This window comes from Notamacropus eugenii, chromosome 5 (assembly GCF_028372415.1).
Source record: "Notamacropus eugenii isolate mMacEug1 chromosome 5, mMacEug1.pri_v2, whole genome shotgun sequence".
NCBI classification, from domain to species: domain Eukaryota; kingdom Metazoa; phylum Chordata; class Mammalia; order Diprotodontia; family Macropodidae; genus Notamacropus; species Notamacropus eugenii.
The window spans coordinates 928,025-952,863 of NC_092876.1; the positions used below are offsets into that span (position 1 = coordinate 928,025).

Below are 24,839 nucleotides of genomic sequence, written 5' to 3' on the forward strand. Positions count from 1 at the left end.
ATGTCCTGGCCTAATTGCCATGGGCTGCCCAAGTCTTCTTACCTTAGTCCAGGTCTTCGGTGGCCAACTGGATAAACGTATTGAGAGAAGAGACTTTCCAGAGTCAAACAAGGGTTAGGCTTTATTCAGGATCTTAGTTACGTGTCCATATGCAGGGTGAGTTCTTTCCCAGGAGAAAGGAACCCCTCTCCTCCTCAAGGAGCAAGGATCACACAGCGAGAGGACGGGGGTGGCAGAGGGGAGGGACCCCTGGAGGGGACCCTCGTCAGGCTTTCCTGTCCCGCTTAAGCTCTCCCAGCCACATAGTTCACACGTGGATACCATGCATGCTCTCAGCCCCTTAGCTAATTAACAAAAAGGTGTGCTCAGACCAGGGACCAATCTCAAGTGTGGGATGCTCTCCCCAGCAAGTTTCCACTGAGAAGAGGTGGAGAAACAAGAAAGCTCGAATCTCACTCCTCAATTCCCAGCTGTTCCCTGGGGGGCCTCATGAGAGCTCTCAATCAAGAAGCCCTCATTTTCACCTGCCCAAAACCGTTCACGTGAGAACTGAGCTTACACCCCAACACATCAAGAGGCAGAGATAAGAAGGCAGCCAGTGAAAATGGCCAGAGAGGGAGTCGCAGGGTCTCAGGAGGCCACTGTCACTGGACTGCAGTGTAAGAGGGGAGGCAGTACAAGAAACAAGCAAAGTAGAAAGGGAGGCTAGCACCAGACAGGTATTAGCAACTGACTGAAAGTGCGGGGAGAGAGAGTGAGGAGTCTGGGAGCCTATGGGACCAGAGGGAGGGTTAGCGCCCTCAGCAGGAGTCAGGAATGGGGAACAGTTAGGGGGAAATATAAATCACTAAGCAGCTAGGTGAGGCACCACAGCACAGAGCACTGGGTCTGGAGCCAGGGAGAAATCTTCATGAATTCAAAACCATCTTCAGATACTTTCTGGCTGGGTGACCCTGGGCAAGTCAATTAACCCTGTGTGCCTGTTTCCTCATCTATAAAATGAGCAGGGGAAGGAAATGGCAAACCACTCTAGGACCTCTGCCAAGAAAACCCCCAAAGGCATCACAAAGAGTCGGACATAACTGTAGACGATACGTTGAGTTGAAGATGACGGAGGCAGCCAATCCAAAATGCACCAGAGGCCACTGGAGAGGTGAACCGGGAGGTCAGGAGAACAGTCTGGACTGCATGGCAGGGAGACAGCAGGTGGAAAAATCAAAGGCAGGGAAGACAGTGTGGAGGAGAAGAGTGTGTGGGGGTGGGGGGGAAGAGCATGGGGGGGCAGGCAGTGTAGGGGGAAGAGATCATCTGGGGAGACAGACCAACAGAATGAGGGCTGAGAAATAGCTTCTGCATCTGGACTTTGGAGAGGGCGGTTAAGTGGAACGCTGACGACGGAAGTGGAGGGGGGGGAGCTGAAGAAGAGATGTGGCGCAGCAGTTAGCAGGCAGGCCTGGATCAGAGGAGGGGTCTGGGAGCCTGGGCATGTGTACAGAGCCAATGGGGGGGGACATTGTGCTGCTGGAGGAGGCAGAATGGGAGGGGATCGCTGGAGCAGGCATCATGGGAGACAAGGGCAAGGCTGAGACAGTGGCAGAAACACCTGAGTGGTGGGAGAAGAGCAAGAGGGTAGACAGGGAACTAGGGGGTTGAGGTTAGCAGGTCTTCTCCAGTCTACCCTCCGGATCCCTCCGCTGCCCCCAACAATGGCCTGGCCTCCAGAAGAACTGGCAGCTAGAGACACACCAAGAGAGTCTTAAATCTAGCAGGAGGTTGGCTGACCCTGATTCTGCAGTTCTAGGCACTTACCAGTACCATTCAGAGGTTCTGGGAGGCAACTGAACCTCCCTGACTCTTCCTCCTGTCTTCTGCCATGCTGGGGCAAGTGAACCTCGACTTTGCAGGAGTTCCTTGGGAGGCAAGACTCTCCCTTGAAGGGTCTGGCAGGGCCAGGCTGAGCCCGACAGATGACGCAGCCGTGGCTGCCTATTTCCTCACCCTTCCTTCATAGCTGTCAACTGTAGCAGGGTAAGAGGGCAAGTGCCTCCCTTCCCCCGCCTCATAGGGCTTTCTAGGCAAGCCTGAGCCTAGGGCTGGGCCACCCCCTCTGTTTGTTCTTTCCAGCTCTGAGATGGTCTCATCCAGACTTGGAGGCCACCTCTGAGGTCCAGAGGTCTGTAGAGTCCATCGGGGTCAGAGCTGAAAAGACAGATGGAAAGATGAAGCATTTAATAAGTGCCTGCTGTGTGAGGCAGCCAGTGTCTGCCCTCAGGGAGCACACATCTAACCTGGGAAAGAGCTCTGGGAAACAAGGTGGCTGTGCACCAGGAGACCCCTTCTCACCAGGATAAGGTATAAGCTGACTTCTCAAAGCTGGGGACTGAAGGGCAGAGTCCAAGGTAGCAGGGGAGCACAGGGCTGGCAGCAGGGCAGAACTTGAGGCCAAGAAGCCAACAGACAAGGAAGCACTAACCACATGGAAGTCTGAATGACTGACCAGTCCAAGCCAAGAAGGGTCTGAATGTGAGCACTTTGCCATAGTGTTCCTTTTCCATTTCCCTCCTTGCGCTGGGATGGGGGGCTCATGGAGCAAATGAGAGTGAGAAAAGGGAGCCAGGTGCCCGATCCTGGACAGAGACCATAAGCAGTCTGTGGAAGCAGCAGCTTCTCCAACTCAGGGTGCTGGGCAGCGACAGCTCAACTTAAAGAAGGAGGAAGCAGACCAGACCATTCAAAATAGTCTGACCCACACTAGGCAGTGAAAGCAGGAGGGTGAAAACAGGTTGGAAAAAGGACCACCCCACTTCTTGACCATTGGGAAGGCTCTGCAGGACAAGACGAGGGGTTTTGTCTGAGACTCTTGACAGATGTAGGAATCACACAGGAATTAGCTGGGCAAGAAGTCCAGCCACCAGAAGACTCAAAGCAAGAACAGCCAACAAGGATGAAGGCCAAAGAGAGGAAGCCAACAACCAAACGGGAGGAGGAGGGATGGGAGAGGAGGGTGGAAGAGGGGAGGAGGGGAGAGGGAGGAGGAAGAGGACAGCATCCTAAGTTGGTGAAGAACATTAAAAACACTACCCCATTTCATCCTCAGCAACCATGGGAAGGAGGCCGTGTGATGATCCTCATTTTGCAGATGAAGAAACTGAGACCCACACAGGCTAAGTGACTCACCCATGGTAGTGAGCATCTTTGTTTGTTTGTTTATTTTTACCTATTTACTTTATTCACATCAGAATTTGAACTGGGTCCTCCTGACTCCAAGCATAGCCCATCTCCTCCTCACCTAAGATGGCACCTCTGTGTGAAGCCCTGGGTCTCTCTCCAGCAGACCCCCCCACTGTCACTCCCCCCATCCTTCTCCCCACCATCTGGCTCCTTCCACGTGTTGCCCCTGCTCAGACCTCCATTGCCCCTCCTCACCTTTCCCCTCCCTTCTCCCAATCTCCTCCTGCTACCACCCTCTCCTGATCTCTGCTGCTGCTTCCTCTACTTCTCTGGCTCCTTTGCTGGGTCTTTATCCATGGTCATGAAAGGATCAGAACAGTAAATGGTGAATTAGAGGAAGGGAGGGAGCCCCACTGGTTCACATCTTGTGACTCAATTCTGGAGCTAGCTCAGGTCTCTTTCCATTCAATTACAGGTTCAGTCCCATTTCTGTCTCATGAGAAATGCATATTCAGTAACCTTATTGTGTTGTTCTACCCTAGCCCTAGGTCATTGTTTGACCCTAGTAACCAGCTGGGATGCCAGACCCCCTCTCCCTGCTGCTTAGACAGCCTGCCTAAGGACCTTGGTTATGCTGACCAGAAGTCCAGTGAGATCCAAAGATCTGATGGAAGGTGTTTTCTCACCAGTGTCCATGTCAAGCCACCCATGTGTCTTATCTGAAAACTGACCCCACACTGGTTAACCAGTTGCTGTTTCCATGTTTCTTTGCTGGGGGGAAGACAATTGTGGGGAAGACAATTGGAGAAGGACAATTGTGGGGAAGACAATTGGGGGGATGTCTCCTTTTCTGATTTCAGGAAATTGCACCTCTTTGCTCTCCCTCTCCCAACTTGGGAAGTTCCTAATCTATCCTCCAATTAGAAATCAGATTACTAAATTTTGTATCTACGTTAATCATTTTCTTTTTATTAATCAGTCTCGATTGTTTTTAATGTATAAAAGCCTATCTCCTCCTGTATTCAGAGGCTCAGTCCTGATTTGCTGGGCAGCTGCAGTCATTTCTTAATAAACCAGCATTCTTGGAAGTTCACCTTTCATGTCACCTGCCACTGGGTAACTCTGCCCCTGGGCTGAGAGATGCAGGAAGTGAGACTGAGAAGCAGTGCACAGCCAGAATCCAAGCAGTAGAAGCTTACAAAGCTCAGATCAGGAGGGTGCTTGGACCTAGATCAGACTGTTTGGGGCATGTCAGGCCTGATCCAGCCCTGAGAGCCCTGAAGAACATGGTGCCGAAAAGAGAGAGAACACAGGGTCAGGACAACAAAGAGCACACATGAGGACCCAACATTTCCCCCAAATGCCCGAACATGAAGTCCCAGCTCAGGAAGAAAGGCTGGAAGTGTGTGTGAGAAACCAAAAAGGTCCCCAAGATAAAGGGCTCTGGTTCCGTGCAAGACACCAACCCAGAAGAGAACAACTGTCAAACCTCCATAAGCAAAGCCTCAAGGAAAACTCAGCTCAGATACTAGTCCAATTAGAATTCCTGGAAGAAAGGAAGCAAAGATTCTTTTAAAAGAGTTTCAAAATACTATTTTATTAAATTAAATAAGAATACCTTCTGGGCAAAAAAATAAAACTGGAAAATAAATGTAAGCTTTCTAGGAAAGAATCAGAATGCTCAAGGGCTACAAAACCTTGCCCAGTTAACTGGCTCCTTGACAATTCAAGTCAACCAAAACAGAAGTATAGGCTCCAGGAGAAGTTAATGATTTTAAAAAACAGGACTAGTAATTGTGATCTCACACTAAGCAAGAGCAAAAAGAGACTTAATGAAAAGAGACAAACAGAGAAACTGCATAGTGCCGAAAGGGACCACAGACAATGAATTCAGTATCAGCAGTGTGGACCCAATGGCATCCCACCTAAACAGTGAAAGGAAAAGTTAATGTAGCGCACGCGCACGCACACGCACACACGCACACACACACGCACACACACACGCACATACACACGCACGCACACACACACGCACTCACACACACGCGCTCACACACACACGCGCATGCACGCACATGCACTCACACACACGCACGCGCACGTGCACACACACGCACGCACGCACACACACGCACGCACACATGCATGCACACACACTCATGCACACACACGCACACGCATGCACACGCACGCACACACGCGCGTGCGCACACACGCATGCACACACACGCACACACACACGCACGCACACACCACACACACACACACATGCACGCACACACACGCACACACATGCACGCACACACACCACACACACGCACGCACACGCACACACATGCACGTGCACACGCACGCACACCACACGCACACACACGCACACACACACATGCACGCACACACACGCACACACACACACGCACACACATGCACGCACACACACACCACACACACACGCACACACATGCACTAACAGGGGAGGACCTCAGTGTAACCCTTTCAGGACCAGACAAACCTAACCGCAATAAATAAGTCAATAAAACAAACAACAAAGGAGTTAAGGGCCTGAAGAAAATGTCCTAGGAGCTAGATACGCTAGACCAAGAAAGGAATGCACACACTCCTGGGACAGCTAGGGGGTGCCATAGGGCACAGAGCACTGGCCCTGCACTCAGGAAGGCCTGAGTTCAAATCTAGCCTCAGAGACTTCCCAGCTGTGGGACCCTGGGCAAGTCACTTCACCCTGTTTGCCTCAGTTCCTCATCTATGAAAGGAATTGCAGAAGGAAACAGCAAACCACCCCAGTGTCTCTGCCCAGAAAACCCCAAACAGGGTGACGGAAACTCAGACACTACTGAAAACAACTGAACAGCATATATTCCTCATTTGCATTTGGTGCCCTTATAAAAACTGAACCTGCATTAGAGAACAGAAATATCACAAATAAATGCACAAAATCAGAAAATATTAAACATGTCTTTTCCTGACCACAGCACCATAAAAAATAAATTCAATAAAGAGCCCTTGAAGAAAGATTATATGTGAATTGGAGGTGATGTACCTGAACCCCAAAGGAATGAGGGATCAATGAACCAGTCACTGAAGCCAGAGGAGTAAAACACAAAGTGCCCACATTCCTGGAAGGGGAAGCACTTTCAGCAACAAAAGAAAGAACAGATGAAGGAACTAAGCATGCAATTTTAAAAAAAACTAGAAAGCTAACTTCTAAAAATCAATGAAACAGCAAAACAGAAACTCTGAAAATCCAAGGAGAGAGTAAGAAAATGGAAAGAAAATGCACCGGCTGCTTCTGTCTCCATCGGCTCCCTCATCTCCTCTCTATTACAACTCCCTGTGTCCATATCTGCAGGACCTGGTCCGAGGGTCCAGGCCCACCTCCTGAGCCAGCTGCAAGACCTGAAAACTCATCTTCAGACTCCAGATTACAGTAACTTTGTGAGAGAATACACCATTAACTAATTTTACTTTTTTAAGAAAGAGAAAAACCAAATTACCAGAAGAAAAATGAAAAAAGGAAATAACAAAGAAATACAATTATCAGAGACTAGTTTGCCCCATTATAGGCCAATAAGACGACCAACGCAAGTGAAATAAATACTTACAAAAATGTAGAAATGCCTAGCTTAACCTAACAAAAAAGAGAACCTAACTCAATCTCAGAAAAGAAAAAAAAAATCAGCCAGAAATGAGCTCACACACACAAAAAGCTAGAACTGGATGAAATTACAAAATCCTTTTTGAGCTCTTCCATGGCCTGAGCCCATTGAATATTTATTCTGGATGTTTGGGATACAGAAGCCCTGACTTCTGTGTCTTTCCCTGATGGTAAGCCTTGTTCTTCCTCATCTGAAAGGATGGGAGAATATATCTGTTCACCAAGAAAGTAACCTTCTATGGTCTTATCTTTTTTTCCCCCTTTTCTGGGCATTTTCCCAGCCAGCAACTTGACTTCTGGGTGTCCTCTCTACACCCACCATGCCTGCAGATCTGCCCAGCCAGGGCTTGGGGTCTGAGATTCAAATGCTGTTCCCCAGCCTCAGGGCTTTCGGCAGGGCAGGGCTGCTATTCAGTGTGAGATTAAGTTCAGGTGGTTGGGTGGGGGCAGGGCCACCACACAGGGCTCAGTTCCTTCAGGGGGTTTATGTGGAGACCTTCAACAATGGATCCGAGCTGCTGCCCGCTTCGGGAGCCCCTGTCCACCGCTGCCTCCGCTGCCCCTCCTGAGAGGCCTGAGTTATGGGGACACCCCGCTCCCCTCTCAGCGAGCCAAAAAGACTTTCTCACTGACCTTTGATGCCTGCGGGTGGAGGAACCTGTGCGGCCACTGGAGATTCCATCCCTGAAGCCTGCTCAGATCCTCTCGGCGCAGCTCCACCAAGGCAGGGCTGGGCTCTGCTCTGGTCGGGTGCACAATGGATCTTTGGTGTGGGTTTTTCAGGGCTCTCTGGAACAGAAATCTCTTCCACTCCATTGTTCTGTGGCTTCTGCTGCTCCAGAATTTGTTAAGAGTTCTTCTTTACAGGTATTTTATGGGCTGTGGGTTTCAGAGCTAGCATATGTGTGTCTTTCTATTCCACCATCTTGGCTCCTCCAACTGGATGAATTTACAAGTGAATTCTAGGACCATTCAAAGAACAAATAATTCCCATCAAAAACTGCTGGAAAAAATAGGAAAAGAAGGAGTCTACCAAATGGCTTCTGTGACACATGCTCTGGAGACCTCAGCCAGGGAAATTCAAAACAGAGAAAGAAAACTATAGAACAATATTCCTAGTGACTATTGACCCAAAAATTTTAAAGAAAATGTTAACAAAGATTTTATCCTATAGTCAACTTAGACTGCCTTTAAGCTGGGAATACAGAGTGAGTTCAACATTAGAAAAACTATCAACATAAAAGTATCAGTAATAATAAAAATTAAAATTATATGATCCCATCAACCCATCCAGAGGAAGCTTTTGACAAGATACCACACATTTAAAATAAAAAACAAACAAACAAACACTAGAAAACAGGAATAAATGGGCCTTTCCCTGAGATGCTAAATAGCATCTACCAAAAATCAAGAGGTACATTAGATGAATCAGGAGGAAAGCCGGGACATCTGTTACTACTATTTGATACAGTGCTAGAGAATCTTGACAGAGCAGTAAGATTAGAAAAAGACATGGAGGGAAAAGCACAGGGAAAGAGGAAACTTTTCTCCAAATGATAGGATGGCTTGATTAGTAAACCCTAGAATCAATGAAAAAAGCATCAAATTCAATAATTTCATCAAAGTTGAAGAATATAATAGGTCTCAAATAATCAGCATTTCAGTGTATTACCAATAAAATCCAACAGTACAAAAAAGGAAGAAAAACTCCATTTAAAATAATCACAGAATGTATAAACTATCTGGATGTCTATCTACCAAGACACACACAGGAACTTTATGAATGCAACTATAAAACACTGTTTACAGAAATAAATACAAAAGTTAACAATTGGAGAAACATTAATTATTAATGAATGGATCAAGTCAGTATCATAAAAATTACAATATGTCAGCCAAGAATCTCAACTAATGAAACTAACAGAATTAATGAAAACAGATGAAAGGGGAGGGACTGTCTCTAACCAGATCTCAAACTGTCCTGCAAAGAAGTATTGTATCTATCAAAACGAGAGGTCAATCAATGGAACAGACTGGGAACACCACATAAATCTGAGAGCCTGCTGGTCAACAAACTCACTGAGCCAGGTCCTGGGTTTAACAAAACCTTCTGGAAAAACTGCAGAGCTGTCTGGTAGAAATCTGATTTAGACCATGACTTAGCACCACAAACCAAGCCAGAGAAGCTCCAAATGGAGGCATAACTTAGCTATAAAAGATCAGGTCATTAGAAGACATTAGCAGAACAAGAGAAAAAAATACTTTCAGATCTGTGAAAAGGGGAACAGCCAGTGACCAAAGAAGGAAGAGAAATAGAGAGAACCACAAATGATCAAACAAATAATTTTGTACAAAATTAATGAAATTAGAAAAAATATAGTTACCTTGAAAAAAATCTTTGGAGTCAACTTTTTGGATAAATGTCCAATACAGAAGGGCACCCACTATGTGCAAAGAACCAAATATGTCATTTGATCCTAATCTAGGGAGGTGTCATTATTATCCCAGTTTTACTGTTATATCTGAGGAAAGTGAGGCAGAAAGAGGTTAAGTGACTGACCAAGAGTCACACAGCTAAGAAGTGTCTGAGACTGGATTTGAGCTCAGCCTCCTGCCTCCAAGCCCAGTACTTTCTCCACTCTATCACCCAACCAATTCAAATATATCAGAATAACAACCATTCTCAATTAAATAAATGATCAAAGAATGGCAACAGGCAGTTTTCAAAAGAAATCCAAGCTATCAACAGCCATGTGAGAATGTTCCAAATTACTAAGAATTACAGAAATGCAAGTTAAAGGGACTCTGAAGCTATAGCTCCCCCTCATCAGCCTGGCAATGCTAACACAAACCAAAGAGAGAAGATGGCAGGTGCTGGACAGGCTGTGGGACACATCCCTGGTGGAGTTGGGGTGGGTCCAGCCCACCAAAGGTCACTCCAGTGGGCATGTCCTTTGGTGAGGCCCCAGTCCCAAAGATCAAAGGGGAAAGGACCCCTATGCACAAAGCGGTTTACAGCAGGTCTTTCTGTGGGAGATTGAGGAAGGCCAGTCATGGCATGTAGACCACGTTGTCAGAAGAAGATGCAGCAACTTAAAAGAAGAGCAGACTCTGAAAGACTTCAGAGTGAGAAGCACCAATGCCAGAGGGGACTTTCTCCACTCCATGCCCTACCCCCACTCTCATCCCCCGGGCACAGCCCAGAGAGGCATTTTCTGACATGATCCATAAGGGGACTTGTTTTGTGGAACTTCGTAGGAATACTCTGAGGGCTTTGCTTTTTGCTTTAATCAGCTCAATGAGAGCCAGAGGACACAACAGTGGGAGAGACAAGTTAATTGTTCTTAAACCTGATATTTGAAAAATGAAATAATTCAAACACAAAAACAAGAAAACAGGCACATTAAGGCACTACTGTGGAGGTGTGGATAGATCCAGCAAGCCCTGAAAAGATACTAGGCTGTGCCTACCATTGGACCCAGTGCCCTAGAGGTCATTCCTCAAAGAGATCAAAGAATGAGGAAAATGACTCACAGTCCCAGAACTACTTTCAGCACTTCTTTTCATAGTGTCAAAGAAACGGAAGCTGGGGGGGATCCCCATCAAGTGGGGACAGCTGCCCAAGGCACACAGAGGCCATGGAATTCTACTATGCTCTAAGAAAGGGAGGGGCTGGTTCTGAAGAAACCAGGGAAGATTTGTTTGAGCTGATGCAAAGGTTGGGGAGAAGACCCAGGAGAACAATGTGTCCAGTACCAGGAACAGGAGAACAATGTATCCAGTACCAGGAAAAAAGTAAACAATGTATCCAGTACCAAGCAGGACAACAATGTATCCAGTACCAGCAACAAGAAAACAATGTATCTAGGACCAGGAATAGAACTATGTATCCAGGACAAGCAACAAAACAATGTATCCAGTACTGGCAAAAAGTAAACAATGTATCCAGTACCAGGAACAAGAAAACTGAGTATCCAAGTCCAGGAACAAAACAATGTATCCATTACCAACAATAAGAAAACTGTATATCCACTACCAGCAACAAGAAAACAATGTATCTAGTACCAAGCACAGGAGAACAATGTATCTAGTGCCAGCAACAACAAAACAATGTATCCAGGACCAGGAATAGAACTATGTATCTAGGATAAGCAACAAAACAATGTATCCTGTACTGGCAAAAAGTAAACAATGTATCCAGTACCAGGAACAAGAAAACCGAAAATCCAAGTCCAGGAACAAAACAATGTATCCAGTACCAACAATAAGAAAACTGTATCCAGGACCAGAAGTAGACAGTGTATCCAGTACCAGCAATACCGCAAGGACGAATACTCTGAAGCTTTGCACAACTCCCACGGACTGAATAGGTGGCAAATTCCCTGTCCCTGATAGAGGCAACGAAAACCAGACCTGGAGGAAGCACCTAGTTCTGGAGTGTTAAATGGGGGGCAGGAGGAGAGAAGCCTCTCTCAGAGCAGAATGTATGTTAGTAAAATGATCCTAGTCACATGACAGATTTGTCTAAAATGAAAAAATGATTAATGTCATTTGACTAGCAATAAGCTTTGTTTTGGGTCTATATTTTAATTCTGTGCTGCTTTCTGTTAGTGTTTGGATATGGTCTAGTAATTGTCTATAAGGTCTCAAGCCTCAATACATGAAGCTCTCCTATACAGAATTGTGTCAATTAGTTGTAAAGAAAGTTTTAAATCATGATTTTTTTCCCCTGATGTCTCTGAAAGGGCTTATTTTAACAAAGTCAGCACCTCAAGGCCTTTTTTGTTTTTTAAAGAAGCTTCCTCTAGCTTACAGATAGCATTATCCATGCAAAGTTTAGGGCTCAGGGAAGGAAGGAAGGGAGGAAGGAAGGAAGGAAGGAAGGAAGGAAGGAAGGAAGGGAGGGAGGGAGGGAGGGAGGAAGGGAGGGAGGGAGGGAGGGAGGGAGGGAGGGAGGGAGGGAGGGAGGGAGGAAGGAAGGAAGGAAGGAAGGAAGGAAGGAAGGAAGGAAGGAAGGAAGGAAGGAAGAAAGAAAGAAAGAAAGAAAGAAAGAAAGAAAGAAAGAAAGAAAGAAAGAAAGAAAGAAAGAAAGAAAGAAAGAAAGGAAGGAAGGAAGGAAGGAAGAAAGAAAGAGAGAGAAAGAAAGAAAGAGAGAAAGAAAGAAAGAAGAGAGAGAAAGAAAGAGAGAAAGAAAGAGAGAGAGAAAGAAAGAGAGAAAAGAAGGAAAGAAGGAAAGAAAAAGAAGAAACGGTATGCAAAAACTGAAATTCTTCAAATAGCTTAATTTGACTTCTTACTACGGCCCTGATGTTCACAATGTTAACTCCATAAGATTTCAATTGGCTTTCACTATATGAAAATTGTCTTAGAAGGTTTCATAAGGCCCTACCCAAATCATACCAAGTCTTGTTACCAGCAGGTATAAAAAGCATTACCTAGGAAGCCTCTTCAAGTGGCTTGGAACCTGGAAAGTCAATCTACTGGAACAACACCTCTGCGAGATCTGCAGAAATGAGGCAAGACGTCCATTCCAGGTACTGTTAACAACTGATGCTAATTAAATAACTCTGAGGTGTTGATTCAGGGATGCACATGCAGACAATCTGTAGACTGTAGTCTAGGACAGACCCCCTCTGATACAGAAGTTTCATGGGAAATGTTTCCCAGAAGACAACTTCATGAAGTAGACAGCAAAAACCAATTTGTTTAAATGGACACTAAGATGCACTTATATTCTCTCTCCTTTTTTGTCTGATTATAGAGATATTTATTGTCCATTATTTCTTACAGTCACCCTAATGGTGTCAGATTTAGAATGCACCTAAAATTTCAATTCAAGTCCTCTCTGTTGGTTCCTTGTGGTATCCAGGTCTGTGGTTGGGAGAGCTCTGAGCCTCGCTAAGGTTCTGTTCTTGAGGCCTTGGTTCGCCATATCTGACTGGGGATAATTTTGCCAAATAATTGCTACATTTAAATTGCCCCAAAAGCTGTATGATATATGACTGAGTTTTGGAAATTATTAGAATCCTCCAATCTTGTTTAGAGATTTTGTTCAAGTGCTTTTTTAAATTATTCCTTGTCAAACTGATTATGGTCTGTACAAATAACTGACTTGCGATACCGTGAATCTTTAGGTGGCCTAGTGACAAGTTTGTGGTTTGTTTGTTTTGGTTTGGTTTTTCAAATCCAGGGCCAAAAGAACTGTTGAAAGGAGATTTTAAGAAAAACATAACTGACTCCACCTTGTGCTAAATTTGCTAGTATTATATCCCTTTCCCTTTCCCTTTCTGAGGCTTCTTTGACAGCTAGTTCCTACACCTCCTTTCCCCCTAATCACTTTCTATCCATCCAATAAGGCCACTGTAGAGCTTAACAGATGCTAATTTACTAAACAACTGATAAAGAAGATACTAAAAAAAAAAGGTTTTTTTTTTTGGTCTGGTGTAAATGGCCCTGCTGAAGCACATTTTAAGTATCCTAATAAGGACCTTGGCATGGAGGAGCCCCTCCAAGTGCCCTGCCTGATCTCACCCCTAAATACTTTGTAAGAGACATTTCTTTGCTTCTGGGTCACATACCAGGTATCACATCACTCAGGATGAAAGATTATCACAAACAGTCAGAAATGAGGGTTAGGCCAGACAGCAATTCTATCTGATCCCACAGCCCTCCTCAGCTGGGCACTCCTGACTCTCCAACTTGTCCCACAGGCCTTCACATAATGAAGATGTCTCCATATGAGGCCTCTTCTTCCAACTGGCAAATTCCTCTCCGGAACCTCCAGTGGAGGAAGGGCCCAAGCCCAGCCTCTATTTGAATCCAAGGGTACCTCCCCCCTTTCTTCTTGCAGCTTGCTGTGCTGTCTTCTCCTCTCCCTCACCCAAATTAGGATATAAACTCTTCAAGGGCAGAAACTGTCTTCCTTCTTCTGTATTCCCAAGTACTTAGCACAGTGCCCGGAACACCTAAATCCTGAAGAAATGCTTTATCTATCTTGATCTCAGCTGGGGAAGGAAATGGCAAATCCTTCCAGTATCTGCCAAGAAAACCCCAAGTAGGGTCACAAGGAGTCAGACACTAAAAACAGCAAGCCTGTATCTCAGCTTGGCAGTCCCTCATTCAAAAGAGAAACCGATGCTCAGTCTGGAGAAAGATGCTGAGCAGCTGGAGAGCAGTCAGAACAGTAGAGGCCCCAAATTCATGACTTATGAAGACATGCTGAAGGTTCTTGGGCCTGGAGATGAGAATACCTTCAACCATCTTATGAAAGAAATATTACATATATTTGGCAGTGACCAAATGTAGGCTGGATATTAGGGAAAATGCCTTGCAGTTATCACAATGTCAAAGTAGCAGGAGCTGGAGGGCCCCAGGCCCTCTCCTGGGAAGAGGTCTGACCAGCTGACTGTTAAGCTGCTCCCAACTCTGGCCAGGTTTAGCTGGGGGATAGTTGCGGGGGCGGGGGGGGAGGGAGGGGGGACTTCAGAAAATGCCAACTTTTCTTGGTTCTTTCCTCAGGCTAGCTCTCCCAGGTTGAAGCTCATTAATCAGCCAACAAGCAGTCATTAAGCACTAGGCTCTGAAACAGAGATAAAAGTGAAAATTCCTGCCCTCAGCTGCTCCCACTCCACCAGGGGAGAAAACATAGACAAGTATAGGCAGATACAAAATCCATACAGAACCTTGAAAAAGTAAGAAAGGACCAGTAAAGTGCTCAGCAGGGCAGGAAGTGAACCAATGAAAGAGCTGAAAAGGAAACCAGGAATGCCAGGAGGAGAAGGGGGACAGCCAGTGCAAAGGTGTGGAAATGGGAGATGAAATGGGATGTATGAGAACAAGAAGGTGGCCAGTGTCACTGGATCATAGAATACACACAAAGGAACACTGAGTAAGAAGGTTGGGAACATGGAAGGAGGCTGCCTATGAATGGCTCTGAACACTAAACAGAGCATTTTATATTCAATCCTGTAGGTGACAAGAATTATGGGAGTACACTGGGGGAGTAGAAGGGGTGACATGGTCATGCCTGTGCTTCAGGAACATCACATTAGTGGCTGGAGGATGGACTAGAAAGGAGAGAGTATTGAGGCAGGCAGACCCCCAGCAGCTATTGTAACAGTGTACCATATATGTATACTACATACTACACATAATATGGTATACTTATTCTTATTACTATTATTTTAATTATACTTATTACAATTATATTTATTACTACTATTACTACTAATACTACTATGAATACTAATATTGCTATTACTACATGTCATAGTAATCCAGGCATCAGGGGATGAGGGCCTGCACCACAGCAGGGGTAGCATCAGGAGAAAAGGGGGCTTGTTTGACAGATGCTGCAGAGGTGAAATGGACAGGCCTTGGCACCAGATGGGTTGGGGGGGGAGGGGAGTGAGGAATCCAGGATGACTGCTAGATTAGTAGCATGAGAGACGGGGAGGAGGGAACTACCCTCTAGAGTAACAGGGAAGATAAGGAGACGGGAGAGTTTAAGGGGGAAAAATAGTGAGTTCTGGCTTGACCTTCTCCAGGGTAACCCAGACCACCTAAGGAAGTGAGCCCTTTGAGAACCACACCACTTATGAGGTAAGAAATCACAGGCGATGGACAGGGAAAGAGAGCAGGCCATCAACCAACCAGCCAATACTGGCTCAGCTCCTACCTTAAAAATCCCTTCATGATCTTGCAGCAAGGCCCAGGTCTTCCTGCTGGATCACTGCCTCAAAGGACTGGCCATCCAACCGGAGGAGCCGCAGAAGCTCCTCATCCCTTCCGGTGCTCTGAGCCCTAGGCCCCTGGGCCTATTATATGTCTATAAATGTCTGCCTGACCAACTGACCAACCAACTCTGACACAATATCAACCCAAACATGGGAGCCCCCTCCTTGGGGCAGGATCTCTCCTCCAGAGACTTCCTAGTCAGCCACCAACACCAGCTTATCTAAGTCCTTCTTAAAAGGTGGCCACAGAACAGAACTGCCCCCCCCCAAAGTGGCCATCCTTTCAGCAGAATATGGGCAGTAGCAGAGTCCAGAACTTTGGGGCTCCTGGGAAATTGTCCACACACAGGGCCCTCCAATGCCCCCCAGTGGCAATGCCTTCCATTTCAGTATTTTCTTCCATCTAAGTGTATTCATTCAGCACAATTCTCAAGCCTGTCAAGAGACTGACTGATGTGGTCATTTGTGAAGTCATTCAAGGACCATCCACTCAGGTCCAGTCTCTTACACTAAATGCCCCATTCATACCTGATGCCACCTATCAATGCCCATTTAGGAATGAGCACCCAGGAGAGACCCAAGGACAAAGAAAGGGAGTCCAGGGCCATGGTGAGTGCCCATGGTGGGGGGCTGGCCAGAAGCAGACAGACCAGGTGATAGCTCAGGCAGTTCCCTGGGTTAGCTAGAGGACAGAGGAGAAACATGAGCCCTTAAGGAGGACAGGAAACTCCAAGAGGCTCCCACTCACCTGGAGAGAGCCAGCTATGGGGAACCGTGGAATCATGCCTGCTCCCAGCAGGACAGATGAAGCTCAGACCTAGGGAGTGAGAGCAGAGTGTGAGAGGGGGGCCCATACCTCCACTCACCTTCTACCTCCCAGAGGGCCAGGCTCAGCACCCACTAGTACCCAGGCAGGTTCACACACAAGCACACACTCATATGCACCATTCTCACATACAGCCACATGTATACACATACATCCACACTCACACATGTGCACATATAGACTCACACTCATGTGTACACTCACACTGACATGCACACATCCTCACACTAGCTCCCACACCCTTGTCTGCTTACAGACGTGCATGTGTACTCAGACACACACAGGTTCACACTTCATGGGGCACTTCACACAAGGCCAGGCTGGGAAAGATGGATGGAGACAAAGGTGAAAGCTGCCCTACCTTTGGGGAGCAAAGAGCCAACCCTGAGAAAAGCCAAGAACCAAATGCCTGCCTCTGCATCCCCCACAGCTGAGCTGCCCATGCTTTAACCCCCTCCTGCACATCCACAGAAGAGAGCCCTTCCCTGAGGACAGGGTAGCCTGCTGGTCTCTGCAGTAAAAGAAGGGAGGGAGGGAGAGAGGAAGAAAGGAAAGAAGCAAGGAATGAAGGAAGGAGAGGAAGAGAGGAAAAAGGAAGCAATAAAGGAACAAGAAGGGAGGGAGGAAAGAAAGGAAGGATAAAGTAAGAGGCGGGGAGGGAGCAGGGAGGGAGGAGGGAGGGAGCAAAGCCAGAGCCAGGACTATTTCACCATAGTCCCACCCCCTTCCTCCCTCCCCCCTCCCCGCACTGACCTGGCAGGCCATGGCAGGGAAGAGGAGAAAGCCAAAGTAATGTGACACTGCCCCACTCCTTTCGAGGTCTTTAGGCTCATCTGGGAAATGTAGTTCAGCCACAAGGATGTGCATGCCCAGAGAAGTGCCAGGTACTGGGCAAAGAGATGAGGCCCAGAGGGGGTGGGACAGATTCCCCTCTTACCTCCCCCACCCCCACCCCCAGTAAAGAGCTGTCCCATTTAAGGCATTTATTAAAAGGCAGCTGTTTACACATGTCTACACCTGACATGCAGAGAGCAAGTGCAGAATTAGGGTTAGCCTAGGAAAAGCCATCAGGCTGTGATCTGGGCTTTGAAGGCCCCTGGGAGAGCCCAACAGCATCAGCCAGTCAACAAATACCCAAGAATAGTCTGGAATCAGGCTGGGCACAAAGAGCAGAAAGGGGGGAGGGGAGGGGGCACTACAGACACAACACCTCACCCTACCCCCAGTCCAAGCTGGTAGGGCAACAAGCATTTGTTAAGCACCTAGAACATAGCAGGCAAAGTGCTAACCACAAAAAGGTTTTGAAAGAAGGCTCAGCTAAGAGGTTGGCCTCAAGGACAGAGGGCACAAAGGTGAAGACTGAGAGGGGGCAGAAATCTGGCACCAAGGACAGAGAAGGGAGGAGGGAGAATTACAGAAATAGCCCCTTGCCCCCAAGTTGGCCCTCTCTGCAGCAGGCCCTGAAGGTCCCTGTGTGGCAGCACCCAGAATTGGCTCTCAAGTACCAGGGAGAGCTATGAAAAAGGGGACGGAGAAGACATTCCCTGGACAGGAGGTCTGGCACTGAGGGCAGAGCACACATGCATGGAAAACCACAGATGGCAGAAGAGAACCTATGCCAATCTGGAACCCAGTGGTAGGGATGGCAAGGTCAGGCATCCATGAGCATGCTGACCTGCCAGAGCTATCTCTAACACAACCATCATGTGTTTACACTAAACCTCTGGAGGACAGAGGGTCCTTAATGGAGTGAAGAAAGAACAGGGAGACAGCGGAGACAGAAGAAGAGCAGTCGGGAAGGAAAGAGGGGCACAGAGTCAAGAGACAACAGTGCCTTTGAAGACAAGGCAGGAGAAACTCTCCAAGAATGAAAGAGCATGAAATACTTCAGGTAAAAATGAGGGAAGGGAGTAATTTGTAAAGTCAGTCTACCTGGCAATTGCACAGTCCCCAGTGACATCTGAGAAAGCATAAAAGTGTGATAGGTCACAGTGACAATCTATACTATCTCACCTGATTCTCCTAACAACCCTCTAGGGTGGAAACGATCATTGTTCCCATTTCACAGATGAGGAAAGTGAGACTGAGAGAGGTTAAAGGACTTGCTCATGGCTACAAAAGAAGTGTCTGGAACAGGATCTGAACTTGAGTCTTCCTGACCATTTTATCCACAACTCCATGCAAAAGAATGGCTAGGACAGAAATGGGGCACAGAGTCATAGATGTGGGGCTAGAAGAGAATTCCAATGCCACCTTGTCCAGCCAACTCATCATGTTACAGATGAAGAAACTGAGGCTTGGAGTGACTTGGCCAAAGTCAGACTGGTACTCATCATCAAAGATGGGGTCCAAACCAGTGTCCTTTCACTCCAGCCACTGCACTTTCCATTGTACTCCTCTGTGTTAAGAGTGTGGTGAATGATGGGGTGCTGGAGGAATCGGGCACTGCCAGCTTTTTTCAAGAACTTTGGCAATGAAGGCAGGAGATGGGCTGGTAATGGACGGGGGGAAGAGACTTTAGCATATTGGAAGGCAATTATGAAGACTCCAAAGGAAAACAGGTGATGAGGCTTGGAGTAGGCAGGAGAGGCCTGATTGAGGAACAGTGGATGAGGTTGAGAATTTTTGAGAGAACAAGCTCCTGTCGAATCTCAGGGGTCTCAGTCATGACTATACATGCATGGGAGAAGTGGGGGGAGTCCAGTAGGGGATGGAGGTGAGGAACAGTCGCTGGGTGGCAAAGAAGGAAGACGGTCCTTGCTTGGTTAGAATTCTCTGCTTTTCAGTCAAATCTACACTCTGGCCAATATCCTCATTTTCTTGATATTCAGGAGGATGGAGCTTCGTAGGGTTTCCCTTCAGTATGAGTTGTCTGATGTCGAGTGAGCTGGGTACTCTGGCGAAAGGATTTTCCACAGTCATTACATTCAAATGGCTTCTCTCCAGTGTGAATCCTGTGATGGGACATAAGAGAAGAGCTCCGGGTAAAGGCCTTCCCACACTCATGACATTCAAATGGCTTCTCTCCAGTGTGAATCCTGTGATGGGAAATAAGGGAAGAACTACGGCTAAAGGCCTTCCCACATTCATTACATTCAAAAGGTTTCTCTCCAGTATGGATGTTCTGATGTTGAATAAGCTCTGCCCTCTGGCGAAAGGCTTTGTCACACTCATTGCACTCATAAGGTTTCTCTCCAGTGTGAACACTCCGATGTCGAGTGAGCTGCTTGCACCAACGGAAGGCCTTCCCACATTCATGACATGCATAGGGTTTCTCTCCAGTGTGAACACTCCGGTGTCGAGTGAGCTGGACATTTAGGCGGAAAGCTATCCCACATTCAATGCATTCATAAGGTTTTTCTCCAGTGTGAATTCTCTGATGATACATTAGTTCAGTTTTCCGGCTAAAGGCCCTACCACATTCATTACATTCATAAGGTTTCTCTCCAGTATGTATCCTATGATGGGAAATAAGGGAAGAGTTACATGTGAAGGCCTTCCCACACTCACTGCATAGATAAGGTTTCTCTCCAGTGTGAGTTCTTTGATGTGCAGTCAGCTGTTTGCTTAGGCGAAAGGCCTTCCCACACTCATTACATCCATATGGCTTCTCTCCACTATGAATCCGACGATGAGAAGTGAGAGATGAGCTTCGGTTAAAGGTCTTCCCACATGCATAACATTCATAAGCTTTCTCTCCAGCAAAACTACTCTGACAAGGAGCAAGCTCTGTCTTCTGGCAGACAGTTTTCTCAAATTCAAGATATGCATAAAGTTTTTCCCTAGTGTGAACACTTCGATGTCGGGTAAGCTGTTTGCACCAGCGGAAGGCCTTCCCACATTCATGACATTCATAGGGTTTCTCTCCAGTATGAATATTCCAATGTCGAGTAAGCTGAATGCTTAGGCGGAAAGCCTTCCCACATTCAATGCATTCATAAGGTTTCTCTCCAGTATGAATTCTCTGATGTCCAGTAAGTTGTTTTCTTAAGCGGAAAGCCTTTCCACATTCATGGCACTCATAAGGTTTCTCTCCAGTATGAATTGTCTGATGGGAAATAAGGGATGAGCTTCGTGTGAAGGCCTTTCCACAGTCATTACACTTATATGGTTTTTCTCCAGTGTGAACACGCTGGTGTTGAGTAAGTTCTGTTCTCTGGAGGAAGGTCTTCTCACATGCAGTACATTCATAAGGCTTCTTCTCTCCAGTGTGAATTGTCTGATGTTGAATAAGCTGTTTGTTCAGGCGAAATGCCTTCCCACAGTCACCACATCCAAATGGTTTCTCTCCAGTATGGATCCTATGATGGGAAGTAAGGGATGAACTGCGGGTGAAGACCTTCCCACAGTCATTGCAATCATGTAGCTTGGTGCTAGTGTGACTCTTGTAATAGGATATAAGGGATGCACTGCCCTTGCAGGCCTTCCCATGGTTATTAGGTTCACATAATTTCTCTCCAAGATGGGTTCCCAGATGTTTACTAAGCTGCACACTCTGGGAAATGGTCTCAGATTCATTCCATTTCTGGGGCTTGGCTCCAGCGTGAATTGCCTGGGGGAGAATAATGGTTGAGCTATGGTTAAGGGCTTTCCCACATTCATTCAACTGAGAAATGGTCTTCCTGGAACAGCCTCTATTCCAGTGACTGGATCTGAAGCTCTTTCTCTGTGCATTCCATACTTTCTGCTGTGGAAAAAGGACAGACCCTAGACCAGCCCTTTCATCATGTTTCCTCCATTCACACCCACCCACTTTATTACAGGAAGTGATTCTTTGGGTGACCTTGACTTGTTGAGAATAATTGTCCTCAATGATATGCAGCTTCTCTAAGTCAACACCACATTCCCAGGCTTCCCTTAGGCTGGAGACAAAGAACTCGTTCCATGAGAATCTCTCCAGGGATTGTTCCATAGAAGTGCCCTGCTTGGGAAATGGCTCCTTGGTTTCAAGGATAGTAACGCAATCTGAAAGAAATTTTAAAAAATATGAATAGTTCCTGTAGCCACCAGCTGTGAACTTTAAAGGATGGGGAGGAGGGCAGGAGAAAGACAGAGCCAGAGACAGACTGAGAGGAGAGAGAAACAGAGTGGGATAAAGTGACAGAAAGACAGAGAGAGAGGAAAAAGAGAAAGGAGAAACAGATAGCATGGGATAGAGCAAGAGAAAGACAGGAGAAAGAGAGACAGAAAGGAGAGACAGAGAACAGAGAGGAAAGAGACAGGGTAGGATACAGCAAGAGAAAGACAGAGAGGAGAAAGAGAGAGACAGAGAGAAAGGAAACAGAGAGAATAGAGAGGAGAGAGTAAGAGTGAAAGGCTAGAGTGAGAGAAAGACTAAGAGAGAGAAGAGAGAGATAAAGAGAAAGGAGAGAGACAGAAAATAGAGAGAGGAGAGATAGAGTGGGATAGAGAGACATAGAAAGAGGAGAAAAAGAGAGAGAATAGAGGAGACAGAGTGGGATAGAATGAGAGGAGAGAGAGAGGGGAGAAAGAGAGAGAGAGAGAATACAAAGGCTGGAGATACAAATTCAAGCAAGTACCTGCTAACTACAAACACACCCATATCTCCAGCATCCTCCAAAAAAACCCTGCTTGATGTATCTAGTCCACTAGCCACATCCTATATCTCTCCTCTCTTCTCTGACTAAACTTCTTGAGAAGGCTGTGTACAAACTCATCATTCCACTCAAACTGCTGTCTCCTAAGTTAGGAATGCTCTCTAGCTTGCCAGATCCAATGGCCTTTTCTCAGTCCTCACTGTTCTTGACTTCTCTGAGGCCTCTGACATTCCTGATTACTCTCTCCTCCTTGATGGGACACCACTCTCTCTTGGTTCTTCTCCTACCTGTGTAACTATTCCTCAGTCTCCAGGGCGAGATCTCTATCCAGACCACACTATGTAACCATGAGGATCCCCCAAGGCTCTGTCTAGGGTCCTTTTTCCCCTCTATCTCATTTTCCCTGGTGATCTCTTCAGCTCCCATGGATTCAATTATCATCTCTATGAAGATGATTCTCAGATCTATTTGTCCAGCCCTAAACTCTCCGACCTCCAGTCTCTTATCTCTGTTACACATCTCAACCTAGATGCCCAGTAGATGTCTTAAACTCATCATGTTCAAAACTGAACACATTATCTTTTCCCCCTAGTCCCTACCTTCTTCCTGTAGAGGACACCACCATCCTCTCTGTCATCCAGGCTCCAATCCTCGGTGTCATCCTCGACTCATCACTTTCTCATCTCCCCTCAATTAGTTGATAAGTTCTATTGTTTCTACCTTGGTTGCAGTTCACATGGATGTCCCCTTCTCTTCTCTGATGTTGCTGCCTCCCTGGTGCAGGCCCTCATCTGCTCATGCCTGGATTATTGCAAAAGCCTCCTTATCACCTCCAGAATCAAATATGAAATCTTCCACTTGGCATTCAAATCCTTCCTACCCTTCCCACAATGCATCTGCCTCCAGGCGACCCTGGCCTCCTGGCTGTTCCATCCCCCAACTGCAGGAATTCTCTCTGGCTGTCCACCATGCCTAGAATGTTCTCCCTCCTTCACTTTGAATACTGACCTCCTTGGTTTCCTCCAAGTCCCTGGCAAACTCTCTTCCTTCTGGTACATTTCCTCTGCTGATTATCTAGCTAATTTTATCTTTAGTTTGTTTGTACACAGCAGCTTGCTTAGGCTGTGAGATCCTGAGGGCAAGGGACCGTCTTTGGCCTTTCTTTACATCCCCAGCATTTAGCAGGGTCTGGCACACAGTAGGTACTTAATATATGCTTGCTGACCTCAAGGAGCTGTCATTTAATGAGGGAGAGGAATACATGGAGGCAGCTAGAAGGGAGTTGGGGGAACAAATAAAAATCATACCCTACCTGATGTTGTATGGCAACTTACACTTCATAAAAAGCTTTCACATCAATCCCCATAACAACTTCACAAAGTAGGAAGCCTGGTTGTTCCACTTCCCAAACAAGGAAACCAAGGCTCATGGTGATACAATAACTTGTCCAAGGACACACATCCAAGAGGCAGAAGTAGGACTTGAACCCAGCCTTCTGGCCACAGCAGGCCACTTCCCCTCTTCTGGGACCATCCTGTGGGGGCAGGCTGGGGAGCCCCATGTGGTCTCCACAACCCCCACATCCCTCTTCTGTCTGCCCTCAGGAGTCAAAGACATAGGCAGGTCATTGCATAGTGAACTGAGTGCTAGACATGAACTCAGGAAAACCTCCCAAGGATAGAAAAAAAAAGGAAATCCCTGCCCTCCAGGAAATGACCTTCTATTTTGGGGGGTAGGGAGATGTAACATGCTTATATAAGCATATACAAGGTTATCAGGGGGCACTGGAGGCTCAGGGACACTCAGGAGTGGCTCATGTAGGAGGAAATGGCACTTCAACTAAATTCTGAAGGAAAAAACTAAGCAGCAGAATTGAGAAGAGAATATATTCGAGGTTCAGAGGATAGATAATACAAAAGCATGGAGATGGAAAATGCAGTGCCATGGAACACTCAGATTGTCAGTTTGACCAGGTCTTAAAGTCCACCCTTTTATATTCATACAAGAAGGCTGTGAAACATAGGATGGGGCCAAGGTGCGAAGGGAGAGAAGGTGACTTATTGGAGAAATACTGTGGAGGTGAAATCTATGAGAGATGATGCAAAGGCCAAAGTGAGGAGAGATAAAGACATTGAAGAAAAGGGGAAAGGGCCTATCTGTACAAAAATATTTATAGCAGTTGTTTTTGTAGTGGCTAAGAATTAGAAATTGAAGGGATGTCCATCAAATGGAAAATGGTTAAACAAGTTGTGGTATACGATCCTGATGGAATATTATTGTGCTGTAAGAAATGACAAAGCAGGACAATTTCACAAAAACCTGGACTTACACCAAGTGAGCAGAAACAAGACATTGGACACAGTAACATCAACATTGTAACAATAATTAACTGTGAATGACTCAGCTCTTCTCAGCAATACAACGATCCAAGACAATCCCAAAGGACTGTCATGTTTGTTTCATAGTATGTTTCATGATGAAACATACTATCCAACTCCAGAGAAAGAACTGATATTATTTGAATACAGGCTAAAGCATGCTATTTTTCACTTTCTTTCTTCCATCCTTTTACTCAAGTCTTCTAGTACAAAATGACTAATATGGAAATGTTTTACATGATTGCACAGGTATAACACATACCTCATTGCTTATCATCTCAGTGAGGGGAAGAGACGAAGAGAGAGATAGAATTTGGAACTTAAAACTTAAAAAAAATCTTTAAAAATTATTCTAATATGTAACTGGGGAAATATATATATAAAAGAGTCAGAGGCATTTAGGGTTAGTATATATATACATATGATTAGTTAGGGTTAGAAACGAATTTAGGGTTAAGGTTAGAGGAGAGATGCTGGGGAGGTGAAATCTATAAGATG

At 46.2% G+C, this 24,839-nt stretch overlaps 1 protein-coding gene and 1 long non-coding RNA gene across 9 annotated transcripts in view; one reads left to right on the forward strand and one right to left on the reverse strand.

Moving 5' to 3' along the window:
- LOC140508070 (uncharacterized) overlaps positions 1-24,839 on the reverse strand; it is a 31,965-nt gene that overhangs the window by 1,416 nt on the left and 5,710 nt on the right. For 4 of the 8 annotated variants that reach the window (XM_072615801.1, XM_072615800.1, XM_072615794.1 and 1 more), the window contains 4 exons: positions 18,419-21,370; positions 16,328-16,396; positions 7,478-7,806; positions 95-2,199 (listed from right to left, as the gene is read on the reverse strand). In XM_072615801.1, the coding sequence (XP_072471902.1) occupies positions 19,233-21,370 (2,138 nt within the window). In that variant the 3' untranslated portion in view covers positions 95-2,199; positions 7,478-7,806; positions 16,328-16,396; positions 18,419-19,232. Of the gene's footprint in view, positions 1-94; positions 2,200-7,477; positions 7,807-16,327; positions 16,397-18,418; positions 21,371-24,839 lie in introns of those variants that run through there. The other 4 variants (XM_072615795.1, XM_072615798.1, XM_072615797.1 and 1 more) reach the window with 4 other exon arrangements.
- Positions 3,028-4,844, forward strand: LOC140508131 (uncharacterized). The gene is made up of 2 exons (XR_011968314.1): positions 3,028-3,185; positions 3,714-4,844. It is a non-coding gene; the product is annotated as an uncharacterized lncRNA (long non-coding RNA).